Source organism: Passer domesticus, chromosome 4 (genome assembly GCF_036417665.1).
Source record: "Passer domesticus isolate bPasDom1 chromosome 4, bPasDom1.hap1, whole genome shotgun sequence".
Classification (NCBI taxonomy): Eukaryota; Metazoa; Chordata; class Aves; order Passeriformes; family Passeridae; genus Passer; species Passer domesticus.
The window spans coordinates 2,256,807-2,279,352 of NC_087477.1; the positions used below are offsets into that span (position 1 = coordinate 2,256,807).

General features: G+C 52.1%; 1 protein-coding gene across 1 annotated transcript; it reads left to right on the forward strand.

Moving 5' to 3' along the window:
- Nucleotides 1–1,077: 1,077 nt before the first annotated feature.
- Nucleotides 1,078–3,756, forward strand: LOC135299809 (serine/threonine-protein kinase pim-1-like). The gene is made up of 6 exons (XM_064419232.1): nucleotides 1,078–1,095; nucleotides 1,167–1,268; nucleotides 1,382–1,432; nucleotides 1,637–2,003; nucleotides 2,621–2,797; nucleotides 3,030–3,756. The coding sequence occupies exons 1-6, from the start codon at nucleotides 1,078–1,080 to the stop codon at nucleotides 3,134–3,136; spliced, it is 822 nt and encodes a 273-aa protein (XP_064275302.1). The 3' UTR covers nucleotides 3,137–3,756.
- Nucleotides 3,757–22,546: the final 18,790 nt, after the last annotated feature.

Sequence of the window (22,546 nt, forward strand, 5' to 3'; positions counted from 1 at the left end):
AAGATGTTTTTCTCGATTTGTTTTTATGGTCCCCTTTTCCATCTTGCACTAGTTGTCCATCCCATTAATTCCAAACAGATCTCACTTCTAAGATCACTTCTAAGATCCATGAGTTGGCAAGTTTAAGACATTTTAAGATACCATGACCTAGACACACTTTGGCTTCCCCTGTTTTTCTTGGAAATCAATGCTGGAGAGGTAAGTGCAGTGCTTGGGTCAGGTACAAATTCTGCATTCAGGGAATGCGCTCTGAGAGTGTTTGACCCTCAGCAGGGACAACGCACAGGAGTGACCGAGGGGATTCCTGAGCCACTGTGCAGGAGTCCAGACTCTGGCTCTTGGCTGAACTCGGCAAAGTTCCCGTGTTTGGACAGGCTCAGGGGCTGCCCTCGGGGAACGTGGGGCTCGGGGCGGGGGCGAGCGGGCAACGGACAAACGGACACGGGGACAAACGGCCCCGGAGCTTCAGTTGCAGCAGCGGCAGCGGCAGCGGCAGCAGCAGCAGCAGCAGCAGCAGCAGCAGCAGCGACAGCAGCAGCGGCAGCAGCAGCAGCAGCAGCGGCAGAAGAAACTTTAGAGTCTCTTCTCCTCTCCCTCTCCCGCTGCCCCGTACCTCTCCCGTTCTCCCTTTCCCGCCGTCCCTCTCCTCTCCCCGCCTCCCTCTCCCCGTGCCGGGCCGGGCCATGCCCCCGGCCCGCCCCCGGCCCCGGGCGGGGCTGCCCCGTGCCCGCCCCCGGCCGTCCCGCCGCCGCCTGGCCTCAGCCCGGCTCTGGCCGTGCTGGCGCTGGCGCTGCTGGGCGGGCGTCAATGCCTGGGGCTGGGGCGGCATCGCCGGCTTTTGGCTCCGCCTGGCCCGAGCCCGGCCCCGGCCCCGACGCAGGGTCCAGTCCCGGCCCCGAGCCCGAGCCCGGCCCCGGCCCCGGCCCCGGCTCCTCCCGGGGCCCGCGGAGGACACAGGCGGCGTTGCCTCTCCCGCCGCCTCCGCTGTGGCTTGCCCGGCCCGAGCTCCGCCGCTCGGCAGCGCAGCCGCCGGCCCCGAGCCTCCCATGTCGCGTTCTGAAAACCGAACGCCGGGGGATGGCCGGGCCGGGGCGGGTGAGGGGCGCTCGGGGGCCGTTGCTGGCCCCGGGCCGAGCGCTGACAGCCGCGTCCCGCCCGCAGGGAAGGCGCAGGAGGCCCTGCAGGAGCGGTACCGCCTGGGTTCCCTGCTGGGGCGCGGCGGATTCGGCAGCGTCTGGTCAGCGACGCGGCTCTTGGACGGCGCCCCGGTGAGCGGCGGGGCCGGCGGCGGGCGGAGAGGGAAGAGGGAGACAAGGATGAGAATGTCGGAGAGCAGTGGGAAGGGCGTTGAGCTCAGCCCGCTGCTCTCCCTTGCTCGCAGGTGGCCATCAAACGCGTGCCGCGGGATCGCATCCGGCACTGGAGCGAGCTGGTGAGTGAGCGGGGCCAGCGGCAGAAGCCGGGCCATGCCGGGCGGCGAGGAGCCGGGGCCCGGCTGGGTGGGAGCCACCAGGAGCCCTGGGGGGAGAGCGGGCGTGGGCTGAGCAGGGCATGCAGAGCATCCCGGGCTGGCTGAGGGGTCCCAGAGCCCTGGCACGGCCTCAGCTCCACTGACGGCATCGCGCTCCTCCCGCAGCCCGACGGCACCAGCGCGCCCCTGGAGATCGTGCTGCTGGCCAAGGTGTCCTGTGGGTGTGCTGGTGTCATTCAGCTCCTGGAGTGGCTTGAGCTCCCCGACAGCTTCTTGATGGTGCTGGAGCGTCCAGAACGGTGCCAGGAGCTGTCGGATTTCCTGGCGGAGCGGAGGTTCCTGCCGGAGGAGGAGGCGCGGGGGCTGTTCCGCCAGGTGCTGGAGGCCGTGCGGCACTGCACCAGCTGCGGGGTCCTGCACAGGGACATCAAGCCTCAGAACATCGTGCTTGACCTGGCCAGCGGGCAGCTGAAACTGATCGACTTTGGCTGTGGCGCTTTCCTCCAACACACAGCCTACACCCAGTTTGCAGGTGAGCCCTCGCAGGGGATGCTCCTGGGCATCTCATGGCCCAGCCTGGGTGTAGCACTGGGGCTTCCCCCTACTGCAGCTGGGATGGGATTAATGCTGGAGCCAAGTTGATTTGGTTGGGGTGTGAGGGGGGCCAGCTCCCAGCCCTGCTGACAGCCTTCAGTACCCAGTGTGCCCTGGGCTGGGGCTGGAGCTGGTGCAGCCAGCCCGACAAAAACCCCCATGGGAGTAGTGGAGAGGGGGCTCTGAACCCATGCCCTGGATGGTTTGGTGTGCAGGGGAGGAGGGGCTTGGACTGCTCCACTCCCCTTGTTTGCCTTGGCTTATTAACATTTTTTGGGGGCCCATGCAGGCAGAGAGGAGAGTGGGTTTTCTCCACCAGTGGGTGGGTTTTTCCTTTCTGTGTCGTGGTTGGGCCTTCCCAGAGTTTCTGCTGCCCTCTTCCAGCACCAGTGGCTTCTTTTCCAGCCCTGAGTTTGTACACAAGTCCCAGGTGATGGTGAGAGGGCAGCAGTCACCCCGTGTGTTGCTAGAGCAGCCCCCACATGCCCAGGGATGCTGGGGCCAGGCTCTGGGAGCAGCAGCATCCCCCTGCTGAGCTCTGTCTGTGTTCCACAGGAACCCTGGCCTACAGCCCTCCAGAGTGGACCCAGCACCAAAGCTACCATGGCGAGGCAGCGACAATCTGGTCCCTGGGCCTCCTGCTGTACCAGCTGGTCGTGGGGAAGCACCCGTTCAGGAGGGGCCAGGAGTTCATCTGGGGGCGCATCTTGTTCCCACCACGGCTCTCTCAAGGTGGATCCTCATCTCTGGGCACAGGGGGAATACCAATGCTGGGAGACAGCAGCGGGCTGATGGGCATCCTGCTCTGGCAGCTGCTGAGGAGGTGGCACATGTCCTGCTCTCCTCTAAACAGAGAATCTGTGGGGAAGTTTAGGCCCAGGTCTGGGCACACCATTATGGCCTGGGCACAGGAACAGGGGGAAACTTCTCCAAGTGACTGGTGATTTCTGGTTTGTCTCCCCAGAATGCCAAGATGTCATTAAGAGGTGTTTGTCCATGCAACCCTTGGACAGGCCATCATTAGAAGAGCTTTTCTGCCATCCTTGGGTGCAGGGCGCTCCTCGGCCCTAGAAGATGAGAGAGATCCATGTGCACAGTTGGATCCAGGGGCCTGGCAGGTAGGAGCTCCACACATTTCTTGGCACTCAGTGGCAAAGCAAACCAGACTGGTTTTGTCCTGCCTGTAGCTCTGAGCAGGGGTCAGCAGAAGGGAACATGCAGCTCTTGGGCTGGAGCTGAGCTGGAGATCTGGTGTGGCAAGCACTGGTGGCCACCATCCCCCCTGGTTTTGCTTGTCTGGTTCATGGATGGCTGGGGCCCTGGGCAGAGCCCTGACAGCCTGGTCTGGTCCCAGGGAAGGAGAAGGAGCTCCTGGAGAAGCTGTACCAGGTGGGGCTGCTGCTGGAGACAGCAAGGACAACCTCAAGGACAACAATCTCTTCCTTGGCCTGGCCAGCTGAAGATGATGGACTTGGATTCTGGCAGCTTCTCTAAAGACACACTCCACACCCAATTTGCAGGTGAGTTCCACAGCCAGGGGGATGCTCCCAGATCTGGGCATGGCATGGCCTGGCTGGGCACCAAAGGTTCCCCCCTTTGCTGGGAGGGATGCAACAAATTCTTCGGTCGACTGCCCAGCTGCTTTTTGGCTCTGGGCAGCTGCTGAGGGCTGGATGTGCCATGGCTGGCTGCAGGCTGGGCACATGTCCTGCCCTCCTGCCCTGCTTCCCAAGGCAGCACTGATGGGCAGCTCTGGGCACAGCTCTGAGCCCAGCCAGCACGGCCTGGGCACTGCGGGCAGCTGGGACAAGGGGACAGGAGCCCTCAGCTGACGGGCAGTTTCTGCTTTCTCTCCTTGCAGCCGGGCTCTGCAGATGCTGAGGCTGCTCTGGGCTCTGGCAGGGCTCTGCTGGAGCTCAGCACCGGGCTGGCATCAGCCAAAGAAGAAATGGTGTCACCTGCAGCACAGACTTGCTTGAGCATTTTGACAACGCAGCTCAAGTTTGCAGCGTGGACACCTCCAATGGAAAACATGACACCTCCCAAAAATTAAAATCGTTCAATACCTTCTGAAATCAAATCAATCTGGGATGACTCCAAATGACATTTTTCAGCTTGCTCAAGATGTAGCTCAGCCCTTCTCTGAACAGTTCTCTCCCCCACCTGCCTTTTACTTCTCAACTGCTCCCTTTTTTCCCCCAGTGAATTCCCAGTCCATCGCAGTCTCCATCACTTGCTGGCCTTCCGTGTTGCCCCTGACCATAAGGAAGGCCGAGCCCCAGGTTTAGGGACTCGTGCTGTCACTGGCTGAGGAGCAGCAATGTCTCAGAGGTCCAGTGGGATTTTAGTGTCATTCAGAGCCACTCTCCAGCCCTCAGCTCTCCTCACTGCTGAGTTCCCACTCCCTTTTCTTCATCCTTGCAGCAGGATGAGCTCTGTGAATCCCCTTGAGCCTCCCCACTCTTCCCAGCCCACGCAGCCACCTCAGTTAGGCTGAAGCTGAAGTTTCTCTGTCTCCTCTGGCACACCAGTCCAGTCCCCTGTGTGGGGAGCCCCAGTCCCAGAGCACAGCACACAGCAGTGCAGTCCGGGCTGGAGCAGCTGCCCTGCAGCCCTGGCTTGGCTGTTTGTGGCAGCTGAATGCTCCCTGTTTCCAGCTGTCCCTGCAGGATGGCCCCAGGGCAGAACCCAGCCGGGCTCCCACTGCAGCCCCTGGAGCTTGGGGCAGACAGTGCTCCCAGAGCTGAGGTTCATGGGGAGCACCCGCAGCTGTGCCTCGCACTCTGTGCTGGCAAGTGTTGTGTTCTCATCTCCTGCAGCCTGAGGGGAAAACAACCTGTGCTGCCAGGCCAGCACTGCCCCTCTGGGCAGGGACAAAGCTGAAGGGCTTTCCCATTCCAGAGGAGCTGGCACTGAGCCTTGGCAGGGCCTGGCAGGGCTGGAGCCGGGTCTGGCCTGCTGTCCGGGACTCGCTGCCCACCAACCACCCCCACCCACCACGCTCCATCCTCCAGAGACAGAAGGGTCTGTGTGTGCCAGGGGCTCTTGGATGTCTGTGCATCCATGGACAGAAGGGTCTGTGTGTGCCAGGGGCTCTTGGATGTCTCTGTATCCATGGGCAGAAGGCTCTGTGTGTGCCAGGGGCTCTTGGATGTCTCTGTATCCATGGACAGAAGGCTCTGTGTGTGCCAGGGGCTCTTGGATGTCTCTGTATCCATGGACAGAAGGCTCTGTCTGTGCCAGGGTTTCCATAATGTCTCTGTACCCATGGGTATGGCATGAACATGGACAGTGAAAGTGTCAGTCATGTTGCTTGCACACTCCTTCCTTTGTACACAAGACAAAACCATGCACACCCCCAGGTATGGATATATTAATAGGATATGGATGGATAGGGGTTTCCCACAGTGCAGTAACTTTAGCATAACTCACCATTTAACTGGTGGCCAGGGGATTTTTTCCCTACTCTGTGGGAGAAGGCGTCCAAGAGCTGAAGGAGCAGCATTCAGAAGCAGATTCAGGATTTCTAGGTAGGAAGTGGAGCTCACGACCATCCACATAACTCGCCATATTCATTGGGATGGGCTGCTGCTTCTCTAGGAATTTGGCCCAATGCAGACATGAGACTTGGAGAAATCCCAGCTCTCTCTGGGTTTGTGCAAAAGGGGGAGCAGCTCAAACACTTTGTGCTTGCCTGGGGGACACAAGGTCCAAGGAGCTTTGGTGGCAGAGGGTGACCTGGGCTGGTGGCAGGTGAAGTTCCATTCTATGACATTCTCAGAGTGGCACAGGACAAAGGTCCAAGTACCCCCAACCCCACTGATGAAGTCCTTAGAGTGCTGCACATCCTCTAGGAAAAGCTGCTGTCAGACAATCTATTGGGATTTATAACTTTCATTTGCAACACTTTAAATCCAAATTTCAAACTGCAATATTTTTACACTCAAGACACAGTAATGCATAAATGCATAATAGATCTTTCAATTTCCTATTGATTCCATCACAATTTAGAATAACATAATATTGCAAACAAAACCCTGAATGTTTTTAAAAAGGGATGCTGAGGTCAGTAAGATGAATCCATGCCATCAGAACATTTACAGAGTAACTGATTTCTCTTCTTGAAAAGATCAGTTGCCTCTTAATCCAAAGTTACTGATGATTTTCAGTACACATTTGTATTTTTGGTTTTATCTTTCATATTTTTTTCTTTCCTTTTTTGTCCAGTGTTTTTAACAGAGAAGTCGTCCTACAAAAGGAATGTACAGCAAAATGAGAAATATTTCTGATAAACAATGAAAATGTAGGCTCCTCCTCTGTTTCCTTTTCTATGGATACCCTGAAGAAAAATATCTAGCAGATATGAGCAGAGGTGTGATGTGTTTCATTTGGACTAAGCTGGAGTTCAGCACTGCTGACATCCTGATCCAGTCAAGAGCTGCAGAATTCTTTTGCAGATCTCGAACCTTGTGTTTGCAGGCACAGCACCTGCAGTGCTGACACACCAATGCACATGAATAACTCTGTTATTCCCTCTCAGAATTTGGGCTCTGCCCCAGCACGAGGTGCTGCAGCCCTTTGCTCCTGGTTCCCGTGTGGAGCAGCTCCCTTCCTGCTGGCTGAGCTGCTCAGGCAGAACCCGGCAGCTCCTGGCCCTGCAGGGCTGAGGCTTTTCCCCACTGCTGGGCACAGACTGATGGAGCAGCACTGCTGAACACAGGGGCACACAGAGGGACCAGGAGCAGCTGCCTTTGGCCACCTGAGGCTCCAAGGCCCAAACTCTGAGCAGCCAGAGCTGGAAGAGACTCACAGACTCCCTGTTGGCTGTGCTGCCCCACTTGTGCCCAGCCCAGCTCTGCCTGGGGCAGAGGGAGAACAAGGGGCAGCTCCCTCCCAGCCCAGCCCAGGGACCCCTCCAGCCCCAGGGCTTGGGGCACTGTCAGCACCTGCTGCTCCAGCCACCGCTCCTGCTGACCCTGACAGCAACACCCAAACTGGGGCTGATCCCGAGGGAGCAGCAGCAGGGCCTGGATCTGATCCCTGACTCTGGGGCAGGGCTGGGCAAATGACCCCACAGCAGCAGCAGCAGCAGCACATGGAGCTGACTTTCAGGACAGCCCCTGCCACTCTTCCCTCCCGTGTGCAGCGGTGTCACAGCAGCCTGAGGCACCTGGGAGCCCCCAGTGCCAGCAGGGACTTGAGATGGCAGCCCTGGGCTCCTGGAGGTTGTGCAAGGAAAGGAGCTGGGGACTCCCAGTCCATGGGGAGCTTCCAGATGGAAAAGGCTGCTGTGCCCAGGCAGCTCCAAGGGCAAAGAAAGGAGAGTCTCGACCACTGGATCTGAGCCAGTCCCAGAGTCCTGGGCAGCAGCCACTGAGCCTTGGGGGAAGAGAGGGCACAGCAAGAGGGACAAAACCAGGTGAAGTCAGAGACTGGAGAGAGCCAGACCTGGGACAGGAACAGCTGCTTCACTGCACTCTTGGAGAAAGCTCTTGGCTGGTTCACAGCGCTGAAAGGCATGAAGGGCAGAGAGGAGGCCATACCAAACAATGCTCCTGTTTCCACACCCTCCCCTCTCTGTGTCCCAGAAGGAATTGCATGGACTATATTCAACTCTCCGAGTCGTCTAGTTCAGCATGAGCAGCTTAGCACCAGGAGCTGAAGGAGCTGCCACCATAGGCCACAGGAGCTGAGCAAGAGGGAACTTTTAGAGCAAAGTAATGCTGCTCAAATAGACCTAGCTAAATGCAGTGGATAGAATAATGGAATCACAGCATCATTTCTGTTGGAAAAGACCTCTGAGCTCATCCAGTCCAGCTATTCACCCAGCAATGTCAAGCCCAGCACTAAACCATGTCCCTGAAGTGCCAAGGCCTGGATAACAGCCCTGAGTGAGGCCTGAGCAGCAGGCCCTGAGCCAAAGGTGACCTCTGGATGAACCTTCCAACCAAAGGTTATCTTTGTATATGCTCACTGATGAAATATGCATGGTCATTAGCACTGTGATAGATGTAGCCACTTATTAGTGAAATATGTATTGACCTTTCTGTATTTAGAAGCTGGACAAGGCCATGAAATCTGACATCTGGCCTTGTTTGGGGCTGTAGGATCAAAGTCAGCTCCCTTGGTTCCTCCTTGAGCCCTGACCAGGCTTTGGGAGGAACCCAAGAGGAGGATGAAACCAGATGTTCCCACACTGGAAGTGCTGTCAGTTTGTTCATTCAGCACTGTCAGAGCTGGGCCCTCTCACAGCGAGGTTGGAGCCTCACCTGTGGCTGGAGGCACCTGCAGGAATTCCCAGTGTCCAGGAGTGGCTCTGCAGCCCTTGGCTGGGACAGCTTCCCCCAGCTGCTGTGTGGATCTGGGGGATGGTAAAGGCTGAGGGTAACAGGTGCTGGATCTTTCTTAATCACTGCAGGCAATCTTTGGTTCTGATGATTGAGTGCATTGCTGAGCTGCTCCTTTTGTGATCCTTTGCTGCTTTGAGCTGCAGTAAATGACACCGATTCCTTCAGTTGGAGTCTGTGTCTTTGGTGCTGACCCTGCCCACTGGTAAAACAAAACTGGCAGAGTCTGGCCAGATCAGAGCAAAATGTCACTTGTGAAATGTAAATATGAGGAATCAGTCCTGCCAGAAATTCCTGGTTTTCTTTTCTTTTTCCTTTTTTTTCTTGGTAAAACAGAAACCATGCCCTAAAAAGAGATTGGAGCAGTGAGCAAGCACTTAAAAGTCTTTTAATGCCAGATGTATTAAAATGCATCCAAAAATTGCATATGCAAAAAGGAAAAGAACTTGTGGGTTTGGGAAGACGAAGATTAATTTTGTTAACAGCACATTGGAAACAGCACCAACTGAAGGAAGAATTGGTTTTGGAATGCTCCCACATAGAGGGACAGAGGAAAGTTTAAATCTTGAGGTCAGGTTCATTTGTGCAAGTGAAACTATTTACTATTAATATTAATATTATTATATCACACAAACAAACCTGAGCTCAAGACACCAACCTTTTTCTGTCACTTCATGTGGGAGTGTTCCAACAACAGTTTTTCCTTCTGTTGGTGTTGTTTCCAATGTGTCATTAACAAAATTCACCCTCGTCTTCCCAAAAACACAAGTTGTATTCCTCTTCCCATAAAAAATGGATAATGTGAAATAATGTTGAAAACTGTAATTTGTTAGCTTTGGCTGCTCACTGTAACACTAAATACCCTACAGAAAAGGACTGGCCACGACCCAAATGTCAGTGGTAAACTTTGTATATTGTGTGTAATGAATAAAGGAGGACGGGATGAAATTGGGTATTTTTATAGGGTTTGCTGATACTGTGATGCAGAGTGCTTTTTCTATTACTGTGAGAAATAAAGACATTAAGACTTCTGGGTTTTTCATGTGCTAGACAATCCACAAGCTGCAGGATTGATTGAACAGGTGAAGGGGTTGTTAAAAGAGCAGTTGACAAAATGAGGAGATGGGAACCTGTCCCCATGGAGAACCCATCTCCCAGGTGTGCTCCAAGCCCTTAACAATGGCCCACTGGGGAAACGGAAACCCCTGGCTGTGCATGGCTGCCCCCAATTTATATTAGAGCTAAATCAATTATTACAAGAAATAATAAGTGATGCAGTGAAAATGTCCAATAGCACATACTGTGAGCTCCAACCAACACAAATGAGGCTCTGCAGAACCACACAGCCTTGGATTATCTGCTTGCTGGCTAGGGAGGAACCTGGGCTATTCTAGGGCAGGAATGTTACAGGAATGTCTGGCAGTGCTGGGTTTGATATCCAACCATCAGGAATCTCCTTGATAGAAAGATCAGGAGGAGAGAGGCAGAAAGGAGAAAATTCTTCCTGGTGGGATTGGCTCCCAAATTGGAGGCTGCTGTGAAATGAATTTGTGGCAGTCACTGTCATCATTGCAGCACTTGGTGTGTCATGATTCCATGTTAGAGTTGTTGTGACACCTTTTGCTGGAAATGGAGTACTGAGACTTGTCTAAAAAAAAAAGACACAGTCTCAAGAAAAAAGGGACATTTGGTAAAATAACAGAGAATAGCAGCTAATTAAGCAGGTTTTAAAGGGAATGCAAATTAGAGCTCTGAGTAATGAACTTGAGCAGTACTTCATTGAAGAACAAGAGGTGACACCTTTATGCCTGTCATGGTTTGACCCTGGCACAATGCCAGGGCCCCCATGAAAGGTGTATTTCCAAAATGGTTACTGTGAGATGTGACCCGGAAACAGAACAAAGCAGGCTCCCACCTGGGGATGGAGGGAAAAACACAACACTTGAATAATCTACAACACAGAAACATAAGGGAAAAAGAAAAAAACAGACACAACAATCCACAATGGAACACTCCCAAAACACTCCTCCTCCCCCTAGTCCTCTAACATTCAAATCTCAGTCCAATACCCTCCTTCACACATGCTCCCCCAGTTCATCAGGGGAGAGGAGTCTCCCTCTAGCACCATGGTCCTTTCTCGGAAACACAGTTGGAACTTCTTGTGCTTCTGTGTCACACGTGGCAGCCGCCCCGAGAGAATCTGCTGTGGTGACCATTTTCTTCCTATGTCCAGCGCTCTCACTACCGGCCATGGATCCAAACTGCTCCTTAGGTCCTTTTAAGAATGCATCACCCAGTTTTAAGAAGTGGCCGCCTCTTACCATTTGGGACACCTGTCCCCCCTATATTTTTATTCTCTTGGGGTCTGGGTCTCAGGAACAGAGATCTTTCGCTGAAGGCAGAGGGCTCCACCACACTTTCCCCCTTTGTCTTTGTTCTCTCTATTTCTCTTCGCGGCCTTATCATTCTTGGCTTCCGGCCAACTGCCTCTCTCAAGGTGCAGTCTCTGCATTATTGGAAGAAATTTGTTTCGCTCGTGGCTATGTGAGAGAAAAGTTCAGATAAAGCCACTCCAATCATCTCTTCCATCTAAGGTACTCGCATCTGCTGGCATTTCCTTCAACTACTCAAACCCTTTCTTCTTTCTTATCCTCCGTCCTCTCTAAACTCGCAGCTGGGGAGGATCAGTGTTTTTACAGCTTCCATTGTTTCAATACTAAAAGAGTTAAAAGCTCAGCCCGGTCTCCCAGCGGCTGGGCACCTTGCGCCCCCGCGCTTCTCCTCCTGGCCGTGGTGCCGGCAGGAGATATCAAATTCCAAGCCAGCACAGACTCTATCACTCTCTCCCGGGGGGGCTGCCCAAACCGTCCCAGTTCTCCTCCACCCCTGCCTCTTGCAGGGGCTCCAGCCTCTCTCCCCACAGGCCGCATGGCCTTCCCCTCCACCACCCAGACGCAGCTGGGCAGGGGGAAGACGTCAGACCAGCTCACCTGCCTGCCGGACTCCAAAGACGGAGTTTCTCTCCGAATGCTCTGCTTTTAACCACTGTGTGTTCTCAGAGGCGTATCCAAATCCCAGTGGCCACACCAGGTGCCAATTTCAAATCTGGCCACTGACTGGTTTGACCATAACCCTTCCAAAAACTCACTTCCGAGTCAAACCAAGACAAACACCCACCCAGAAAGTGCCCTACAATTCCAAGGTCAATCTTTCCTCTACAGCATGGGTTTGCTGTCAGAGTCTGCACGGGATTGTAAAATCACCAGGAGAAAAGTTCTTTTAGTTCTTTTAGTTCTTTTAGAAGTGAGTTCTTTTAGTTCTTTTAGAAGTTCTTTTAGAAGTGAGAAAATCACCAGAACAAGTTCTGCTTTGTCACTACCTCAAGACTTTGAGGGAGAGGGTTTGTGGTTCTTACTTGCTCACAGGGGTGCACAACAAGGGTTGAAACAGTAAAAATAGCCCAAACCCTTTAGAAATTGGAAGGAAAACCTGAGGCACTGGGAGCTAGCAGCTCAGAAACACGTGGCTTTTGCTCCTCTCTTCTACCTGAGAGCTTCCTGGGCAGGGGCAATTCTTCCAGTTGCATCACCGTGGCCATGGCTAGCAGGGGCAACGAGCAGATGGATTTAGTTTTTCCTGCCAGCCCCTGAAATGCCAGTTGTCATTTGTGTGCGCTGAGGATTCTGTTTCAGACTCTGAACTTGCGCAGCTGCTCCTTGGGTGCTGCTGGCCCGCAGGCGCAGCGGTGCTGCAGCAGCTGTCCCGCACACAGGGAGGGCTCTGGAGCCTCCCCAGGGCCACCAAGGAGCGGAGGAGGGAACGTGCCCGGGATCTGCTGCAGTACCGTGGGGTTGTGAGGGATCCTTCGGTCTCTTTGATGGGAGAGGGAATGGGGCAGATGGAATCAAGATGGGACAGGGATCAGACAGCCCCACACCAGGCAGCATTTTCTCCTCTGAGAGCTCCTCTGGGTTGAACGAGCTAGTGAAGCCTGCAGAGCAAATGAGACCTGGGAGTGAGGGAAAGGCTGGTTAGAAAGGAGTCAGATAAAGCCCATGTGGGCATTTCTCCTGCCAAGGGTATCCTGGGGAGACAAAGGAGACAAGAAAGATGTCTCATCTCACAACATTTCCTGGGATATGCTTTTGTGGTTGCCTTGGCAGTGTTAGTGGTCACAGGTTATTGGGAGGACTCTATGATCTTAAAGGCCTTTTCCAATGGAAACAGTTCTGCAATTCTGAACTTCCATTCCTGCTTTGAAGGATGCAGTCCCAAATAGACACATATTTGTGTTTTTAAGGAATTTAGCATCTACCTTTCCTTGAAAGTAATAGGAATCAGGTTTTAAATGCTCTCAAAACACTTGAATTCCTTGCTCTTAAGCTGTGTGTTTGAATTGAAGTGCTTTTGTCCACAAAGGCTGGACCATGGGATGAATGCAGGCAATTCAGTTGCAGTGGCACTTGTTTCACCTGCTTTTCTTCTTCCTTTCCCCATGGGTGGCCAATTTGGGAATATTTGTTTTGTACTTGGAGTTCTGGCTTCAACTTACTCATGGATGTGCAGTAAAATATATCTACCCCTTTCTACTAAAAAATGCTTGCAGACTGGTGGGAATTGCTAGAGACAAGGCTTACAAACCAGTCCCCAGTACGATTAGCCCAGTGTCCCTGCTTCAATCCAGGTATGCTTGTATTAAAAAGGAGCAAACTATTCTAACTCACTCACCCCCTCCCTCCCCTTTTATTTGGTAGCTCTTGTAACGAGTCCTTACCATTCCAACTCTTAGTTATCAAATGTGTGAAGGCACAATGCTGCTGTAGCAGAAGCCTGAGCTCAGTGAGAACATGTCCAAAGCACTGGGTCCCAACAGCAGTGGACACGGTGAGAGACTTGGCTTTGCTGCCATGGCCATCCAGCCATGGGGAGAGCAGCTGCTGGGGCTTCCCCCATTCTGCCAAGAGCAGTCTGCCTCCAGCATGTGGACTGCATGGCCATGATTTGGAAAGAATGTGTAAAATGCATAGTTTGAATGTATTTTGATGGTGTCTGACATCACCTGACTGGAGCAGTTTGGTAGGCAGGACGCCCTGCGGGCAGGGCCATGGCAGGGATTGGTGGCTGGCACTGGCACTGGCAGTGTTATTTTTCCAGACAGGCTCCTGGTACATCTGCAGGGGAGGGCACCAGCAGCTGTATCAGCCCAGCGAGCAGCAGCACTTGGAGGAGACCCTCATCTGCAAAGAGCCCGTCACCCCCTTTGCTTTCTCCCACGGCAGCACAAGATGATTCTGCTGCAGGTGAAGGGCTGCTGCAGCCTGGAGACTCCTTCAGCCAGCACTTGCTGCAATCTCGTTCCTGCAGCTGTGCCTGGAGGATGTTGGCCTGCAGAGGTGCTGCCAATGTCCCGGAATGCTGCTTGGCCCAGAGAGGCAGTGTGTGTACAAAAGCTGCATTCAAAGCCCTAATCACCAGACCCCGGAGCCACTGGCAAGGGCAGCAGCTCTTCTTCATTCCATGCAGGAGAGAGCCCAGCCTTGGAGCCTGTCCCTGGTGACAGGGAAACACTCTGAGTATAGGTTTGAATTTTCAGGGACAGTCCAAATGAGAATTGCTTTGAGGCAGGTGTTGTAATGTTGGGTTTGGGTGTGTCTGCAGGAAAGAAAGCAGGAATAAACCCCTTGCACAACAATGGAGAACTTTGCATGGCCAATTTACACCCTACAGATACACTGATCATGTCAGCCCACTGAACACTGGGGGCATCTAATGCAGAGATCTTTGAATAGATAAGAGAGATGAGACTTGAAGAATAATTTTGCAGATGCTGAAGAAGGGATCAGACCCACGTGTCCCGTGGGTTAGGCTTAGTTCTGCCAAATCAAGGATGATTAGTTTTATCTGCTCTGTTGGAGAGTATTTTAGAATGACCTGCCAAGTGCTATTTCTATGAAGAAAATTTTGAATTGTCAGGAACTGCCAGGGTCAGAAATGTTTTGAGGAAGATGATGTTTATGTTGGGTTTGGGTTTCTCTGCAATCAAGAAAGCAGGAAATAAACCACTGGAACAATGAAGCAGAGCAAAAGTGGAATGTTTGGATGGTCAATTAGTTCCCTAAAGCTATCGGCCAGCTGAATTGTGGGGTCATCTACTGGGGAGTGCAGAGCTGCTTTAACTTCCACCGCCTGGTGCCATTGTTTGTGTCCCAGCACTTTGTTTGATGTGAAGAGAAATTAACCAATTCCCACACCAACCAGCTGCAACCCAGAACTGAGTGGGAATTCCAGAAATAAAGGACTTGAAAAGTAGCTTTGGAGAGGGTTTACTTCCTAGACAGTGTGAAACCCTCAGGCGTGGCCAGGCTGGGCTTAAGGCTGGCTGCCCTTGGGAAGGGAAGGGAAAGGGATGGAGTTGGGGTGGGGTTTTGCAGCCATGGAAATGAGAGAACCACGGGCTAGTGCATCACAAAGGGGCAGCCCCATGGGCTGTTGTGTCACAAAGGGGCAGCCCCACGCTGGGGCTGTGAAGGCTGTGAAGGTTGTGGCTGGCACGGCCGCAGCGGCAGCAGACGCGTCTGGCTCTGCCTCTCTGTGCCGAGCGCTGGCGATCAGAGTCACCCGGCCTTGTTCTGAGGCTGGGCACCAAGCTCCTGTCGCTGGCTACACTGAGAGTGCTCCCAAATTCAAACCCAGATCCTCCTGCCAGGCAGAAGCACGGGTTCAAAGATGGAGTTTACTGGAAAAGGAAAAACCTCTGAAGGAAAAGGTGAGCATAGGAAGGAGCTGAAAGAATGAAGCCAAATGGAAAAACAATCCCACCATATTTCAGGGAAAACTGCTCCATGGTGCTCAGTGCTGGCTCTGGGTCAGAGTAGGTGGCTGACAGATACAGATGATCCTACAAGGATGCCCATGGCATCACAACATTCTGTCATTAGTTTACTCTGCTTTCTCCTTTTTGACAGCAGCCAAATCACTCATACTGTCAGCCAGGACAGGGACTGTGGCCACAGCTGAGCACAGACTGGACATGGTCATGAGATGCAAGTCCTCTTGCTTTCCTTGCCATCAATGTCAGGTCTCACTACAGATAAATTTCCCATTCTTCCTCTGCTTGCTGGTCAGGTCCAACCCTGAGGATGGTATTACAGTGCTACAGAAACACCAATAAGGCCTGCCTGTTGCTGACAGGACTTGGTGGTTTACAGAAATAGCAGTCACAGCGGTGTGGGTTTTTCCTGTGGATTCACAGGCCAGACTGAAGAAGGAATATTTTCTCCTCTTATCATTGGAGCCTTCGCCTTTTCCCTTCAGACTTGCCAGCTCCATACTGTTCATAGGAATTAAATGCAGGCTAGTTCCATGAAAAATGAACCCAAATAAATTTTCTCTACAATTAAAAATTCTTCCCCTTGAGTGCCACACCCATTAGATATGTTAATGATAAAGGTGGGACTTCACCTAACTCACTTCTTCCCCTGTGAGCATGGCTCAGCCTCACACAGAGGTGAGGGGGAGCTGGGCCAATCTCTGTTGGGAGGAAGGGTCTTGTGGCAGCCCAGAGAGCCTGTGCACATTGCCAGGGAACAGCTGTGCCCTGCATGTGGCCCTGCAATGAGCTGTGCTGCTGCCAGTGCCTGTGGAGCTGGAGGGCTGCTCAGCTGTGGGGCAGGGAGAGGAGCAGGAGGGTGCATGTGCAGCTGAGCCATTGCTGGAGAGCACAGGGCTCTGGGCTCCCTGCTGTCCCAGGGCAGCCCAGAGGCCAGGGTGCTCCTGTAGCATCCCTGTGGAAGTAGGTCAGGGTTTTCCCTTGGCCTGCCTCAAGTGTCTGCCAGCAAGAGAATGTAGCCCTGTGCAGCTGTTTAGAAGTTTGCAGGGAATGTGTCCCACGAGATATGGAGCTTCAGATGCTTTGGGTTTGCATTTTGGTTTCTCTTATATTTTGTGTCTCCACTTTGCAGGCCTGTCTGGCTACCCTCTTGCCAAGAGGTTTTCCCTGGCCAGTCCCTCTATGCTCCTTCCCTCCAAGCCATTGCCTCCCATCCAGAAGAGCTCTCCTTCTACCAAGCCAAGCCTGATATGCAGCAGAGAGCAGGAGAATGGGAAAGATGGCATTGGGTATGCTGAGGGCAGGAGAAAAGAAGAGGAGCTGAGTTCAGAGGGACAAGGACATAAGGTAAGGAGACCAAGCTAAGTGCAGTGTGGTCAATTTTCAGTTTCTGTGCTGTCAGCAGAGCTCTCAGACCTTTTCCCTGGCTGGAACTGTCCCTCTCACTGAAGTTGAACAGGTCCTGATTTGGTTCTTTAGGTGGTCCAAAAATGATGGGATACAAACAAAGGGTGTGCATCTGCCCCTGCTGCCTCCATTCCCATTCCTGGCCATGGCATGGGGGCCCTGGAGGAACTTGGGCAGGCAGAGACCTTGCAGAGAGCAGCAGGGCAGGGAGCTCTGCTCAACATCCTAAAAGCCAGTGAGGCTGAGATGGTGGATGTGTGGGGGCTGGAGAGCAGCGAGCATCCCGAGAGCTCAGCAGCAGTGTCTGGGCTCAAAGGCTGCTGGGGAAGTGTAGGAGGGAAGGGCAGCAGCAGAAGAAATGAGGGGCTTGAGAAGAGCAGGTTTTGGCCTCCTGCAGAATGGCTTTGTGGGGACATGACTGGAGATCAGCACTGGCTGTGAGGTACCTAAGGGGCAGGGAGAGAATAGTGATCTAAACCCATTCCCATGACACCCTATACTCCAGGTGGAGGCAGTGACACCTCAGAAAATTTTGATGTCAAATACGTGAATTCCAGCTGGGAATGTAGAAAATTGAGCTCAAGGGGAGAGGTGCCAAATATGTGCCCTGGGATCTCCCTCACCACTTCCCTTTCCTAGGTCAACATTCCCCATCCTAGGCCAAGCTGCTCCATCAGTTTGCCTTGTCTTTTCCGGCCAGGTCACAGTTAAATGCACATCTAAATGTCTTGAGGCATGAATGGGGACAAGGCTGCATGCTTGATCTGAGCACTGTGTTCTACTCTTTACAGGCTTCCTTGCTGTATTCCAGTGGAGGGGATATGAAGAAGGGGTTATTGGGACCACCTCTGATCCCCCCCATAGGCAAGGCAGTAAGTCCCTCTCTTGGCAGTGCTGTGGGCTCTCTGAAAAGCTCTCCGCAGCTGGAATTCCAGGAGTCCCAGGAGATGAGGTAAGCCAAGGTGTCTGCTGCTGCTGCAGTGTGCTGTTCACCTGTGTGTTCCCATCCCAAAGTGTGGTTATTTTGCACAGCCAGGTGTCCCATGTATTTAGGCATTTTGCCCATCTATGATGACCCAGCACAATGTCAAAGCCAACACCAATGTGCCAAGAGCAGAGGTGGTGGTGGGGAAGAGGAGGCAGGGCTTCAAAGCACCTCAAGATGAGTCCTCTGCTGGACTTGGCTATTGTTTCACACAGAGCTTGGCCAGCTCTCTGTGACTCCTGCAATGGAAAGCTTAAGGACAATGAATCAGCTTTGCATCCTGGTGTGTTTCTGTGCTGCATTTCCTCCTTCATCAGAGTGCCCATGCTCCGGCGGTTTTCCTCCTTTCATGGTACAGCCATTCCCTCCTTTCTCTTTCTACCTCCTCACATGTTCATTGTCCTCCATTTTCTGCAGGCCAAGATCCAGCAGCAGAAGCAAGGAGGAGAACTCTGAACATGCAGGTAGGTACAGGGCATGTCTGTCCTAAAATGACCATTTTGGTCTTGACTCAGAGGTGACATTTGGAAAGCTTGATTAAAACACATTCTTTTAAAAATGTCTTTAAATGCATTTCAATTGCTTGACGCGCTCAGTGGACTCTCCCAGAGTCCAGTCACTGGGAGTATTCTCTGGCAGTGCAGTGAAAATTCCTGCAGTCTGACGTGTTGAGTGGCAGGAGCTGGAGTGGTACCTCGTGGCCCTGGAAATGCAGTGCAGGAAAAGGAAATATTCCTCTCCATTCTGCACATGCCTTTTATCTCCCTGCAGCCTTCCTAATGTCACAATTAGTAAGGAAAACAAGGCATTTAGCACAAAATGAGAAATGTTCCCACTTCTTCCTCCTGCTTTTGTAGCAGAGAACCTTTCCTTGGGGCACTTTCTGAGCTGAACCCTTTGAGACGGGATGGACATTAATGGACATTGCCTGGTTTTGTATTGGCAGAAATAGAGAAACCTCCTCTGACAGAATGTCCTTATAAATTTTCCTGTCAGGGAGAAGGAGCCTTCCAAATGGATGCATCCTATGCAGGGTCTGAGTTTGTCATCCTGTGACAGCACGAGCCCAAAGCCACCTATGGCAGGTTCATCATGACAAATCCCTTCCCTGGCTCTCTGCCTGTGTCAGTGTTGCAGGCTGAGGCTGGGGGAGGAGATGCCTTCTGCCTTGTCCTCCCTCCCTGCCTTGCCTGATCCCTGACAAGTGGAATTGTGCCAGACAAAATGCACTCTCTGGTGCATCTGGCTCAGCCAATGCTTTCAAGTTGAAAGCCCCAATGACACTGTTGTTGTTCCTCTGCCATCTCTGGCTGTGTCATGATGGGACAGATGAGACTTGAAGAAATAATTCTGCTGATGCAGAAGAAGAGATCAGATGACCTGGTCCCTTTGATCCGGGTTAGTTCTGGCAAATCCTGGGTACAGCCCCTTTGGAATGACTCCTTAATTGCTGATGTGCAGCTGGAATGCTTAATGCAGCTAGGGGGAAGTATTGCTCAGTAAGGAAGGTGACATTTTTTCTGGACTCATTCTGGACTAGAAATGACCTATATCATTAATCCTTAGCTGTCTCACTTTTATTACTGACTGAAGCATTCTACAGGGTGAAGGAATCCCATTTTAGGACAGGGATTCCTCTCAAACTGCTTGGCTGCTGTATGAATTTACCCTCTGTGAAGCCATGTAAAGAATTAGTTCTCTTAGCTCTAACAGCTCTGTTGGAGAGTATTTCAGAATGAGCTCCATTGTTCTTCTTGCAATTAGAAAATCAGCCTTTAATCAGGCTGGCCCAAAATTGGCCCAGTCTCATACAGTTCAGAAGGAAACCCTCGGGGAAAATGAATTATCTGGTGCCAAGAACACAGTTCATGTTTGGGTAACACTCCTGCAATGCTAAGTTTTTCTTTGCATGTCCTCTAAAATATTCCAACAAAGAGAAGAAAATGTTGCTCTAAATGCATCCAGGTATTAGAACCTGGGACTTTTAGGAACCAAAAGAAGATGCTTACTAATATCAGCATGAATAAGAGCAGATAAGAATTGCTGTCAAGAGCAATCTCCATCTCTACCCATCTCTGTCAGACACAGAGGCTCTCCAGCATCCAGGGGCTGGGGCCTTCATCATGCAGCAGGTTTCAGTCTGCTGGCCAGCAGAGTAATGTCATGTCTGCTGCCAGTAGCCCATCCCTTGGGAGAGGCTCTAGGCATTGTACCTTGCTGCTCTCAGTCACAGTCTCTGTGTCTTCTGAGGGCTCTGCAATCTGGAACCTGTCTTGCCTGTTGCCCAGCATTGTGGTTTTGGGGGCTTGACATCTGCCAGAGATTTACACAAACCTTTGCTTTCATTTCCAGGCCTCCCACTGAGCCGGGCCAAGGAGATGGATCATCACACTGATCCTGGTCTTACGCGTGACACAGACCTGAGGGAAGGTTTTGGAAAGGTAAGAGAGAAGGACAGGGATGAGCAGAATTCCTTTCCAGTGGCGGTTTAGTGCTTGGCCCAAAATGTCACTGAAAATCATAATCATCCTCTCCTGGGCAATGTGGATTCTCTTGGGAATATATTTGACAACTAGAGAGCAATTGCTTGGCTCTTTCCAGTGGTGTCAAGGTGCCTGGTTTGGAGATGGTGCTAAGGTCATGTCAGAAGCATTCTTTATGTGCAAAGGCTGTTTTAGAGAAGTTCTGAATGACAGAATAAGCTACACATCAGTGAATGTAAGCAAAGTGCATCCTCGGAAGCAGAGAAGCAAAGATTCTAATGTTGTGTGTAAGCAAGGCTGCAAAAGAAAATGGGAGAGTTTGATTTTTCCTGGTTACCTTTCTGGCTGTATGTCACAGCCCTCTCATTCTCAAGTTTTCTGCTCATTAACAGCAGTGTTTCTGCAGCTTGTTTTCATATGACTCCCCATTTTGGTCTCCTGATGTCAGAGACCAAGTCCTTCAGAGTCCTTCAGAGCTGAGTCCTTCAGAAGCCAGGAAGTGAGAAACAGCTGCAATTCCTGGCCATGAGTGTTAAGCAACAGCTAATTACCCCTCCTTGCTGGATATTGCACATGGTTTTTATTCTCCTGCCATGGCCTGTAGGAACCGAACTGCCTGCTCACTGGCCGTGTCAGCTCTTCCTCTGTCTTGGAGCACTCCTATGACCTTCATGCTTCAAGCAGGGCTTCCTGACATAGGCTGCAGTTGTAGCAGTGTAAGGTTGTGGCACAGAAATGTTCCACCTGGCTGTTTGTAATTGCCAAGGTGAAGACGGGAGACATTCCTCTGAAACTTTTGGAATGGATATGGAGCTGCATTGAAACCTATGGCACTCTGTGGACTCTGGACTCTGTGCTCCTGAGGAGATGTGTCTGGTTTGTGTGTCTCTCCTTACAGTCTATGATGCATTTCCATTGCACCTAGATCCGTGCTGCATTGTGCATGTTGGCTCAAAAGAACTTAGAGCGGAAGGATGCAGAGCTTTTGGAGAGAGAGATGAAGAAAAGGAGGCAAAGGAAAGCATCCTTGCAGCCCATTCTGGAGACAGTTGAGCCCGGGGATGAAGCTGAAGCAAGTAAGTGGTGGCTACACTTGTGGTGGTCCTTTTTGACCACTTGCTTGCCCTTTGCAGTGTTGCAGTCAGACTGGGGGACTGTTCCACTTGCATTTGAGTGGAAGCTTGCTTGGGATTTAATTCTGTTTCTGAAAGAAAAATACAGGGGCATGAAGTGTCTTGCCCATGGCCTCAGTGAGTCAGTAACAGAATATCAGTTTCCCCCCTTCACCTCGAAAGTCTTTCAGAGTAGAAAATTCTGTCTTGCAAAGCACACTAGAGCTTCAGACTCTCTCCTGGAGAGCAGTCTTCAGGCAAGGTGAGTCCAAAAGAATGCTTTTCAACCAGGGTGCAACCTGGAAGAAACAAAATGCAACTCCTTCTCATGAAAACACCAGAGATCCTTCTCCTGCCACTCCCTGCTGAGGAGCTGGTGCTGTAGAGCTGTGCTGAAGCCCCCAGGCAGTGCTTCTGCTGTAGCCCTGGGAGCAAGCAGCGTTCCCGACTGAATCCCGGCCGAGGGGCTCTGCCTGCAGGGCTGTGAGTGCTGCCCGAGGGCGGCAGCAGGGCCCTCAGGAGGCAGCACTCAGCCCCAGGGCAGCACGCAAGGTTATCTGCACTTTCTCTGGTAACTTCCCCTGCCAGCCTCTGGAACAGGAAAACAAAAACAAAGCAGTACTGGGTTTCCTTGTTTCTTAGGGGAAGCATTGCTGCAATTTGGTTTGAAGCTAGAAGAGAGTAGATTTAAAGTAGATATTAGAGATATTTTTTTTAAAGGAAGGGGATTAAAAGCTGGAAGGGTTTGCACAGAGAAGCTGTTGTTGGTCCATCCTTGAAGGTGTTCAAGGCCAGCTTCCATGGGGCCCTGGGGAACCGGATCAGGATGAAGATGTCCCTGCTCACAGGTGTTGGACTAGATAGTGCCTAAAGGTGCCTTCCAACCCAAACTCTTCTAGGAATCTGTGATTCTTTTTCCCATATTAGTGTGCCATTGTTATATGTGAAGTTCTTTGGGATAACAAAGAGATGTTACCCAGCTCTGGCAAGTTTTCTCACCCTTTCCATCATTACCTTATCTAGTGCCTTGCACTTAGAAGCTCCTCTTTGGTCCCTGCAGACTTTAGCCTACCACCTGTTGATGGCACAGCTTCTAGAGTGCAGAGAAAACACCCTGGTAGTGCCTTGAAGAAGAAGGTCTTGAAGAAGCAGGACAATGTGTCCCTACTGCCCAATAGGCCCATCATCCATGGGGATGGCAGCTTCCCACGCAGCTCCTCAGGTAAGCCTGCTCCATGGCAGCTTTTTCCACACAGGTTTTTCCTTGCACAAGGAGTACAAACTGCCTCCTGCCTCAGCCAGCACAGCTGGGATCTTG

Bases quoted from the DNA above. Each gene is read 5' to 3' on its own strand.
- LOC135299809 (XM_064419232.1), top strand. The intron at 1,433-1,636 runs GTGAGTGAGCGG...CTCCTCCCGCAG, and splicing joins TCCGGCACTGGAGCGAGCTG to CCCGACGGCACCAGCGCGCC. The intron at 2,798-3,029 runs GTGGATCCTCAT...TTGTCTCCCCAG, and splicing joins CCCACCACGGCTCTCTCAAG to AATGCCAAGATGTCATTAAG.